At 41.8% G+C, this 11,306-nt stretch overlaps 2 protein-coding genes across 6 annotated transcripts in view; both read left to right on the plus strand.

The window, feature by feature from the left end:
• LOC100880587 (uncharacterized) overlaps window positions 1-6,677 on the plus strand; it is a 40,528-nt gene extending 33,851 nt beyond the window's left edge. For all 5 annotated transcript variants that reach the window (XM_076529903.1, XM_076529899.1, XM_076529902.1 and 2 more), the window contains 2 exons: window positions 3,543-3,873; window positions 3,990-6,677. In XM_076529903.1, the coding sequence (XP_076386018.1) occupies window positions 3,543-3,873; window positions 3,990-4,121 (463 nt within the window). In that variant the 3' untranslated portion in view covers window positions 4,122-6,677. The remainder of the gene's footprint in view (window positions 1-3,542; window positions 3,874-3,989) is intronic.
• A 134-nt stretch (window positions 6,678-6,811) lies between these two features.
• Window positions 6,812-10,861, plus strand: LOC100883529 (uncharacterized). The gene is made up of 3 exons (XM_012297583.2): window positions 6,812-9,554; window positions 9,953-10,233; window positions 10,300-10,861. Exons 1-3 carry the CDS (start codon window positions 9,522-9,524, stop codon window positions 10,475-10,477), a joined length of 492 nt encoding a protein of 163 aa, XP_012152973.1. The 5' UTR covers window positions 6,812-9,521; the 3' UTR covers window positions 10,478-10,861.
• Window positions 10,862-11,306: the final 445 nt, after the last annotated feature.

Below are 11,306 nucleotides of genomic sequence, written 5' to 3' on the forward strand. Positions count from 1 at the left end.
TCTCTTAACATATGTTTGAAACATCACTTACGTCAAACGAGTTAGTTAGAGAAATAATTTATCGTCCCTCACCCGATATTAATTATTATAGATTGATTCAAGACCTCTAAGCAAGAACGCGTTAATAAGTGTGATTATAGAAACTCATTACACGCATGTTAGTCTGCATCCTGATAACGCGTTGAATTAAATCGAATGATGGAGTACCTGTTGCCAAGTTACAAATTATCTTTTTATTTGAGGTATGACAGCGCTACGTGTCAGTAAGGCGTTAACCCGAGTTTCTTGTACGAGATCCCGTTTCTGTCACGAGATGTTTTTTATGGAAGAATATTGACGTATAATTAGCTGGTAGCATCGAGCCTACCGTTATTTATAACAACAGGAAGCAAAGATACTGCGACTGTTCCGCTCGATAGAACGCGATCAAGGGATAAGCCGATACTTTTACGGGGTTCGAACGACCGTCCTTTTTCTGTGGTTCCGCAACTGCTCTGCCGTTGCTACATATCTCGAGCCTGACATTTTCGATCGAGACGAAAATCTTCGCATTTATTAAACAGTTTTCGCTCGACTTGAGTTTCCTATAACAGGAGCACCTTTTTATAATCCTCTGTGGAGATACCTTTGTCATCGGTTACACCTACATCGCTACGAATTGACTTCCGAAGAAGCCGTACATCGAGTAACGGTTATAAACAGAATCGGATCGATGCCACCTTGCGTCTATCACCGCGCTCTGCTTGCGCAACTAATTGCGAACAAATCAAAATCTGTTGCACCGTATTTCCGCTTCGCAGAACGCTTGATCGAATGTCCTCCGAATCTTGGCTCGACTCCCCGCCATGGATTATTGATTTGTCGAAATTCGTACGCGGAAGTGTACCGCGGACCTTGGTTTCAAATAAACTCGAATCATCGTAAAAGGTAGACACTCGTCTGACGCGTTAATTGTCCCTCGGCGCGCGAAAAGAGAAGCCTCTGTCGAAGCTAGACGGCGATAGACAACTCGGGAGTCGCGTGGAGTAAATGGGTCGAGGATTTCCGGGAAATAGGTCAGCTTCGACTGGCGCGGATCGATGCACGGCTTACGCGTTTCGTTACGATCGTTCATGGAATCCACTGCTTGCTCTTCCTCTTGTTTATTTGCACTGATCTCTGCTCTATATTCGTTCGATCCAGATATCCTCTTTTCACGAAACATCGATCGCTATCTATTCCAATGCCTATTGTAATCCCTTCCACTATCGAAGAATAATAACCGGAGAATAGAGCGTGTTTCGTTCTGGTAAACGAAAGGTTGGGAATCCTTTTGATAGCAATTGTTATACACCTAGCACATCGATGGTCAATTCAGATCTCATTCGTTTCCTCGCTTTTGACAAGCAAATATAATGACCAGTCGAGCGAGTACTAGCGAGAAAGTTTGTATCGCGATCCATCTAGAGACAAGTGCAGAAACTACCGCATAGATTTTTCCCAGTAGATCAATCTTAGATAAATGAAAGACATAGTTCATTTAGATATAATCGTGTAGTCGATCTTGTGGCCTAATAAAGTTCGAAGAGGCGGTCTCGAAAAAATCCCGTCACGATGTTTTCTTGGTCTCCTGAAATAACAAATTGCGTGGTCGTTCGGTGACAAGCAAAGAAAAAGGGGATCATCGAGAGAGGGATGGAAACGATATTATCGATGGTGGGAGTTAGAGGAAGAAAGGAGGGGAAGGGCAGAAAGAGGTGGACACGGCAGAGAAAGACGACCAGCGGTAGTTGCAAAGATCTCCCGCCACGATTCCGCTTAAAAATAAAGTCTTACGTTCCTCCTCGAGTTGGTTCGCGCGCAAAATCACACGCGAGTTTTGTTCGCGACAGGGTCGAGGAAATAATTCGATGGACAGGTCGAACGTCCGTTGACGGCGTGAGTAATCGGGATGCAACGATGAACGGTTTCGCGAGTTGAGCTCACCGAACGTGTTAAAATGCTACCTTGAGTAAACGACAGAAAGTGAAGTTCAGCGTTGTTTCGCAAGACCAGTGTCCGATGTTGATATCGAGAGACGTAGATTCGCGATCGCGAGCAAAATGACGACCACTCACGGAGGCCACGTGTATTACGTGATCAAGGTACCGAAGGAAACGGATGGCAATGAAAGGTAAATAATTTTGCGTTGTTCCTCGAATTCTCAAAACTTTCGGAGCGCGATAAACTTTGAGACTTCCGACAAAGGGTAGAGTTCGAGAATGTCAAAGTCGAAGATAAAAAATTTGCCCGATTCACGAGTGTATCGGAGTTCGAGCAAAACGATTGCTCCTCTCCTGCAGCAGCGTGCTTTATTTTCGACTCGTCATTGGCGTGGATCGTGTGCATCCTATCTATAACCGCTACATACGCGTTTAACACGGCTAATTGTGACGCATTACAGTGTACGTATTCTGCGTGTTATCTTCGCGTGTTCTCGATTGTCCACCGAGCAATTCATTATGCATCCCGATACGTACTGAACTCTGCATATCGATGCGATTACACATTGCGAACGACCGCGTATGTAAGGTGTTTTATAACACGTTTACGTTAGCGCAGATTCCCGAGCCACGGATCGCCCGTTCATTTTCTGTAGATCGTTCAGATGTTCGAGCGTCTGAATTCGAACGCCTTCGTGAATGATCAATGACCAAGTTTACGATGGCCGCATAAATAACGCGGCTGCCTCCTTGACCGGACGTTGAAAAGCTTCCGTCGTCGTGCAAATCGGCTGTTTCTATCTCCATTGTAGCGAACCACGACGGAACTGGGAAGATTAATCGCAGCTGGAAGAAGCGAAGGAACCCGATGTTCAGTTTCGCAATATCGAACATTATTAGTCCAGTTGGCCGTATTCCAACGGTTCCGGCTAGCCTACTAACCATCGGTCGGGATAACGCTGTTGTAAAACGTCGTTAGATCGAGAGCTGCATGCGTGGATTATCATCGACGAAAAATCGCTAGTACGATCCGCTCGTTGAAACGATCGCGTGTGCATACGTTCGTTACACGTGCAAGAGGGGATAGAAGATGGGCTGTAATTAGGTGCAACTCGATATCATGGCCAATGTCACGGTTAACAGGGAGTGGCAATTATAATTGAATCTAATTTACAATTACGTATTCGACTCGAAACAAAAGGAAGTATTATGCGAAAGCAACAAGTTGTGTAATTCCAGTTTAACGTTTTAATCTGTATACCTGTTAATTCGTGCTTTATTCGAAAGTTATGAGAAAATAAATTTAATGCTCATACGACTCGTTATTTTAACGCTTCTAAGAATACTTTCGTCCTCTGTTGATTCAGCTTTGCGTCGTCTTATCGTGCTCTTAAATTTGCGTATCAATTAACATATTGACACGTTTAATCTTCGGAATTAACGGGGATCGTCCTCCAAGGCGTACATATAGGATGCGTAAAAGATATTGTATGCTTTTGGTAACGAAAGTGTCTATCAACGCAGATGTATGATTTTAATTCGCGCGAATGGAGAATTAATTAGACGAATTTCAATTTTCAGCACGGACAGTGGTTGGGATAATCCGTTCAGACCCGACGGCGACCTTTCGAGGGAAGCTGACGAGATAGTGGAATTGATAAAAGGTGGCAAACCTATCACACCGACCCCTGGACAGACAGCTCCGCCGTTGCCAGGATGCGACACGGTTACCAGCAACGCGCAGACAACCCTCGATCACGATTCGAGTTCCAGCCCTTTGCTGAAGTCGTCCGCGAACTCGACGAATCGACACGCAAACTCGTCGCCGAAACCTGGCCAAGAAAACGGAAACGCTCATAGCACTCCGATAAAAGGTGCAACCGCTAATAGCCAGCAACCTGTCAACGAAAAGGTATTCTCACTTATCCTCTCGTAACTACGCGTTTTATCGTGTACACCGACAAAGTATACGCCAGATCTCTTGTCTTAGATATGTGCTTCGTTCGAGTGATTTAAAATGTGTTGCAGGTTGCCCCATCGTCGAGAGCAGCTATGGTGAAGGTGGCTAGAATGACGGCACAGGGACCAGGCGACGTTTCGCAGGTCGAACACGTCACCCTGAAGAAGAAGCCTAAATGTAAATGTTGTGTTCTGCAGTAATAGACGAAAGCTTCTCTAAACTCTATCGCACGGAATGTCCCAACCAACTCGGCCCGACGATTCTCCGTCGTTGAAGATGCATCGCGACTTCTTCGTCAACGATCGTATCCGTCGGTTCGCCTTTCTTAATTCTTGCTTAACACGACGACGAGTGTTGCGTGGAAAACGCAATGCCTCCTATTCCTAACCCTGTGAAGTAACGACGAGAAAATTGCGTTTTCTGTTTCGGATACGCGACTTTGCGAGAGAAGAATACCGAAGCGAAGTAATTTCTGCAAATTACTGGGACGAATCGTCTCGAGCAAGAATCGACGCAGCGGTGAAGGAGGATACCTGATCATGCGTAAAAAACAAAGCACCGAGCCTCTTGATAGCCTTTCAGAGACAGTGAAGGAGTGTCTATAAAGTAAACACAGACTATATAAAAAGGAGAGAATAAGAAACAAAAATATATATATATACATAAATATACATAAAACTCTATATTGTAGATACAGAAATGGTAGTTGTATAGCTTATAATGCTTTTACTATTGTGGTTAATTACTGTCAAAATTACCGTGATTTCAAGAATGACCGATAACGCGAGCGTGAAAGTCCGCAGCGAGTTGCATAGAAGAGTTACGTTCAAATGTTTATCAAAAGATAACGGGGCAAATGGGAAGGAGGGAATGCTACTAAACTTCGTTGGACATCGATCTCTATATAATACCGATAGATTCATAGACTCTCGTTTTTACTAAAACTCAAATCTCTATAGGCAACTTTTACGAAATTTTTTAACGTTAAAAAGAAGAAAGAGGGGAGAGTACGCGCGAATCGTACGACGCGGGACTCTATGGAAAACAGAAACCTCGAGTTTCCGTATTTTTTCGACAAACCAGAGTACTAATTATTGTCCGTTCGATCGCTTTTTATCGTGGCACACAGATCTCTTTTTCTCTTTCGTCGCTTGTTATTTTCTACACCTCGCATCGAAATGAACGCAAAAGAAGAAGAAGATAACGATGACGTGTAAATTAGGCGAGCTGGCGCTCGACAGTCCAACCGCGTGGGTAACTATTCAGGATCGTCGTACGAGATTGTGTAAATATCGTGATATTTTTTGAATTGTACGCGTGTGATTAACGGCGATCCGAGCTGTTCAAACGTGAAGAAAAAAAATGAATCAAGAGACGCTTTTTCTCTGCGCTCTACGTGAAAACGACTTCTCGATTGCTGCAATGGCACAAACAAACCCGTCGAGGAGAAGAAGAACAGTGCTTGTAAATGTTGGCGCACGAACGATGAATTTTTAAGGATATATTTTTAATTTGATTACTAGACTTACGGATGTTTATGTATTTATGATGTATCGAGAAATCTATACAAAAATATATTCAAAGTACGCGTACGTATAAGGGAAGAAAATGTGCAAAATTGGAGAAATAAAATGATCAAATTCTTTTGTAACGAAGTTAACGTAAAAAGAAACCCTTGCTTATGCTTATTTATGTACCCGTTATGTAATTCGGAAAAGAAATCAAATCAGATTTTCAGATTCTGTATAATTATTAATAACGTCATTTTGGACTTTAGTGTGACGGTAGAAAAGACATGGAACGTGTTAAAAAATATGGAGCTACATATTTCCATAGACATCCGCAGTCTACCAGTGATCGCGTTTGCACGTACGACAATTATTGTTTATTGCTTCTCTGTCGAACGCGTTTTTTATTTCAATACGTCCTTTTCGCAGCTTGATCGATTTTTATTCTATTTAACCGTGTATCATATACGTCGAAATGTAAGACGTACGTTTAAATAAATGCGACTAAACGCGCCTGTTCACGATAAAGTGATTTATGACGTATATTTGCAGTCATTGTTGATGTTCGTCGATAAGCGAAACCGTTGATCGGTTCCGCTCGTAATTAACTATTGTAAGAAAGTTTCGAGTATCGTATTTGTCTCCTTTCTTCGCTGCAGTGAAATTCAAAATCTGGGATTGGGTGTGAGCGAATACTGGAGGGAAAGAGGAATATCGCGAGTTTGTTGTAAATGCATGAGCGACTGAGCGTTTGCCTGCGCGAGTGCCTGTATTATTTTTTAATACACATATCCGCGTATTTTCCTAGATCGCCGGGGCAAGAAACACAGATATTTATGAAATTATGCTGGATAATAGTTGGGGTGACGGATGCGTTTGAATTGTTAAAAGAGCGAGAGCGAGTGTGAGATTGAAAAGGGGAGAGAAAGAGAAGGAGGAGGCAAACCTTTATTTTCTTTCATTGTACGCAGTTGCAATGTATGTACGGTACAGAGTGTACTATAAAGTTGTAAGTAATAGAAGATCCTGAATAATTTACTCGCGTCCTCGCAATTTCGGAGCAAGTGGAAGGAGATGACACGGCAAGGAGAGTGAATCTGGGAGAAAGGAACTACTTTCGTGCAACGAAATGTTCTCTTGCAGGTGTATGTTACAGGTTTACACGCTCGCGTATATGCACGTAAAACACCCACATGTATACTGTGCGTAGAGAGCAGAGAAAACAAAATATGATCCTTTTGAAAATTCCATCCCTCGTTCTTTTTTTTTAAATAATAAAATGGTACCTCGTTTAAACAGACGCTAGGAAATCTAATGAAAAATAATTCCGTAATAAAACATTCCGCGTTCAAAGTTCCACTCTAAAGAATTCTGTGTTCGCTTAAAAAAAATTCTACAATCTTGCAACGAATTTTCGATCAACGATTTCAGGAGTCGTTAGCGTGGCCCATCGTCATCGTTAAGGCTTCCTTATACTCTAATCCCCTCTTGATATAAGATATCAATTTTCGCACGTGCTGTTACGAAACAGATTAATCTTTTCGCGCGATCAGAATCATGATTTATGAAATATTCTCACTGAATCAGACTCTATAAACCCAGTTAAAATTATTTCCTCCCACCCTCGACTCGTTCGAATTGAGAAAATAAAAATGATTCACGTATCGCACTTTCTTCAATGATTAAAATCTTTAAGTGACTTTAGCAAAAAATATATTCGATCCCAATCAACTTTCGAAAGTTTCATTTTTCCTCGGAGGATCTGACCATTTTAGATTTTAAATGTTGCTTCTGACTAAGACTCTTACTACTTGACCGAAAGAAACTTTTGAACACTCGACAAGATCATTCCACACGTGTGCAAAAGAGTCTTCTGCCTCACAGTCGCTGACATCACTTTCACTATACTCGAAGACGACCGGAATATCGGACAGGTGATCGGCGCGTTCATCTTCCAAAAACGATTGACTTTCTTCGCTCCTGACAGTGATGCATTTCTTCATCATTCACTGCCGTTGTTTATGATCAAGAATAATTTACAAGACATTACATCTACAAACTGCAAATTGCATCGAAGACAACATTGAAATGTTCGGTATAAAATAATCAATTTAAAGAATAGAATAAATCTTCCTCCGCGTGTGACCAATGCATTTGAAGTGACGCCATTATGGCGTCATCGGCCATTAAGGCGTTAATATCCCACTAACGTGTCGGTTCGTTAACACTATAAATCACTGAACCAACAGCCAAAAGACTTGAATTTTATTCGTGAAAAATCTACGAAGTTGCGGCATAATTCTTTTGTTACTTCTTATTCATTACTCGCCGAGGCAGAGCCGGGGACAAGTATAAAACAACGTTTCGAAAAGTCAGAGATGTAAATCACGACAGATAAATCCGTCGTGGAAAATGCGCGCGCATATCGAATGCTGCACGATAACACGTGGATTACGCGACACCGTGGATGTATCTTCCTTCTAAACGACCACGTCCTTTCTCTCTTCTATGTAATCGATTATGAAACCGTTGAATCTTATAAACGTTCAGTGCGCAAACATCCTAATGCTCTAAATGGTAAATCGGTCCAAATTCCTACCAGTCAAATTTTCGACCCGTCTTCTTTATAAGTTTTTAATTTTAAGCGGAAAATCAGAAGGGTAGCTCGATGAATGAGCTCTAACTTGCACCTGTCCTAATTAATCCAACTACCTTTGCTGAAATACATCGTCAAACCCAAAGTTTCAATGACTTATTTTATTCATAATGCTCTTATCTACTTTAACGTAAGTTGGTTAACAAGCTGTGTACTTGCTAACAATAGAGTAGGACAACGACCCTTTAACTACTTCGGCGAAGAATCGAATGGCGTTTGATCTTTGAACCGTGCTCCGATCAATGATCGCGATCACTCGAGAACGGATCGGAAAGGATCGCTTGATCAGCTACCGGGCACGGAATGCGATGGGTTTGGTAGGAAAGCACGGAATAAAAGGGTAAAATGTCAGCGTGACTCTGTTCTACCTACGAAAGAGCAAACGCATCCTATTAGCGGTGCAGAGATCGCATTGTTTGCCCGTGTGCCCTTAAAGGAGCTAAATCTCATCCATCGTAACGACGTTGGCCTTTGGATCGCGTGGCAATCGGATGGCGATAAATCCAGCCGTCTCCGCGCACCTGGAAGAAAAATAATTGTGAACGGGTGTACATGACGGGCGCACGAGCAACCTAAGGAGAGATAAAACTATTCTGCCGTTGCGGATGAAACGTCGTTACTTTCTTCCGTGGGACTTCTGTCTTGTATACAGAGAATAATAACACTAGTGTCAAGATGCGTACAGATCTGATAATAAATATCTTTGCCAATTTAACACGATGGTTGGACACGTCTATACAACCATAACGATCTTAATTTGCAGCGCCTAGCACCTGGACACTTTTCAACTTCGTAAATAAAATTGTTTGATCCTTCTAATTCCACGAGTGCTTAGCTGTCTCGTATGTCAGATTTGCAATCTTGTTACTGCATGATCCAAGGACGCTGATGCAAAGAGCAATACTTCAAATTCCAGACAATTTTTTATGATAAAACCTTAGGTTCCGGAAAACGGTAGAAATCTATTTTTATCAGCACGCCACTTATTAGTGATGTGTTTAACGATAACGATCATGATACATTAAATAGAACATTTTATTTACAAATACGCAAAGCAGAATGCTATCGACATACTGTTGGTAGCGACCCTATTAAAAATAGTCGATCTCATAAACCAAAGAACATATCAATAAACAAGAACAGTCAGAGCAGAGAACTCTGTTTCCAATTCGGAGACACAGCGTCCGGATAGTGAACGCCGAAGATCATCCCATACTTAGAGAATCGTCGATCCTCAGAGGGGGAAAAAAGTATCGTCCTTGTAGTCATAGTCGAGTACGCTGACGGTATATAAAAGCTGGCAGAGCTGAACGAGCACAGATGTTAGCGGCTTCTGAAATCCATCGATACAACCGTCGCGAATCCGAACAGTCGCGTGCGTGTGCCTCGAGGGATGCCATTTCAAGTGCTGTCGGTGTGACTGATCTTTAGCGACGATGACCTCTCGAAGAACTGTGTTTCGATCACTGGTACGTTTCTGTGCCGTAATAACTTGATCTTTTCGAGCCTCGGGCGAATGGGGGTTGTAGAAGGCATCGCATCGGGAGATGTTATTTCGATCGATCGAAGAATGGCCAGTTCGAAGGGTCAATCGAATAGAAAGTGTCCTTTCGATTCAGTTACGTATGCCGGTGTAACACACGCGGGAAGAGATTATTATGCTTTTACCGTATGCGTACTAGCATCGGTCGTGAGGTCACGGAGCGTCGTAATCACCTCAGGCGAGAACAGCGTCTTCTTCCCGCGTCGAAAGGAACACTCGATCGCCTGAAATTAAATTTCACAGTTATCGTGGCTAGTAACACGCGGTATAGAAAGTTTAGCCTCAACTTTTATCGTCTGTCTGTTAAGCGCTTGGTGTCCGTAGATCCTCTGGCTGATTCTCGGCAGTTGGTGTTGCGCCGGTGAGAAGCTGTCACCGAATCAAAAAGCGCCCTTGTTTGCCCGAGGGGCCGGTGGATTGATCCTGAACACACCGTTCGATGACAACAAAGCCCGGAAGACGCCGATTTCCGGTGGCGGAAACGCAGTAGACGGGGTGCAAAAAGAGGAAACGGAAATGTATAAAACAGTGGACGGTGAACTGGTCCGAACTGTAAAAGGAAGCTTCTCCTATAATAGTCCAGAGGGTCTTCCGATCTCTGTCAAGTGAGTTTGTTATTTTGAATGATGTTTCTTCTCGAGGGAACCTTACCTTTCGATTGTCCTTTAAAGATACGAAGCGGATGAAAACGGCAACAGAGCCAGCTTCAAGTTTGGTACTGGTGAAGTTGGCGGTATTGGCGCAGGGGGCTCTTCGGGTCGTCCTGGACAAAACGCAAATGGTAATCGTGGTGGTCAAACAGGTCAAGGACCCAATGATTCAGGCAGAAGCTACTTACCGCCAAAATAAAAGTCCGCTTGATTTAAACCGTAGTTTCGGACGAGCTTTTCATGATTTTTTTCAGAAACATTATCTATTTTAAATCATAACAAAAGACACATTTTTCTTGAAATTCTTTGACGTTATATAAGATAGTGTTCACTTTCCTTCAATAAATTCACAATCGTTCGTAATACCGCACAACAAAGCACTTGAAACGTTCAATGGTTTACAGACCGACCCACACATCAGCTTTGTAGAGACACGACTGATAGCGTGTTATTCGATGTTTTCCCTTTTACTAAGGGAAGTATTTAACATTCGAGTAACTAGAAAATAATTAGCGAATAAATTGATTCGCTAGTTGCAATATTAATTTTTATAAAGTACAAGAATAAAATATATTTTCTCACATACAGCCGTATTAATTTTACAACCTTATTTTATGATTATACCACTATTCTATTAAAAGCTACACGATCTTACTTATAAGATTTCTTACGTTCTCTTCTCACTGACAAAGAACACTATTCAAGTATTGGTAATAAAATTACACGAATTTTGTAACATATTTCAAAAGTACATGCAGAAAGAGAAGATGAACAAGGGTGAAAGTAATGAAGAAAAGACGAAACTAAGAAATATTTTGTTGCAAATTAATTATCTTTATTACATAAAAATTAATGAAATTAATATTTGAGGATAATTATCCATTACAATTATTATTTAATCGATTAGGGAGAATAAATACAAATTGAGTACAAATAGATCTTGATATTTCTATTTAGTTTGGTTGTCATCCGCAAAAGGGCATCTCACAAAATATGCAACTGCGCCCTTTGTTTACATTTCGTTTCAT

This window comes from Megachile rotundata, chromosome 3, assembly GCF_050947335.1.
Source record: "Megachile rotundata isolate GNS110a chromosome 3, iyMegRotu1, whole genome shotgun sequence".
In the NCBI taxonomy this organism is placed as follows: Eukaryota; Metazoa; Arthropoda; class Insecta; order Hymenoptera; family Megachilidae; genus Megachile; species Megachile rotundata.

Bases quoted from the DNA above. Each gene is read 5' to 3' on its own strand.
- LOC100883529 (XM_012297583.2), top strand. From the start codon at position 9,522: ATGACCTCTCGAAGAACTGTGTTTCGATCACTG. The intron at 9,555-9,952 runs GTACGTTTCTGT...TGGTGTCCGTAG, and splicing joins GAACTGTGTTTCGATCACTG to ATCCTCTGGCTGATTCTCGG. The intron at 10,234-10,299 runs GTGAGTTTGTTA...TGTCCTTTAAAG, and splicing joins GGTCTTCCGATCTCTGTCAA to ATACGAAGCGGATGAAAACG.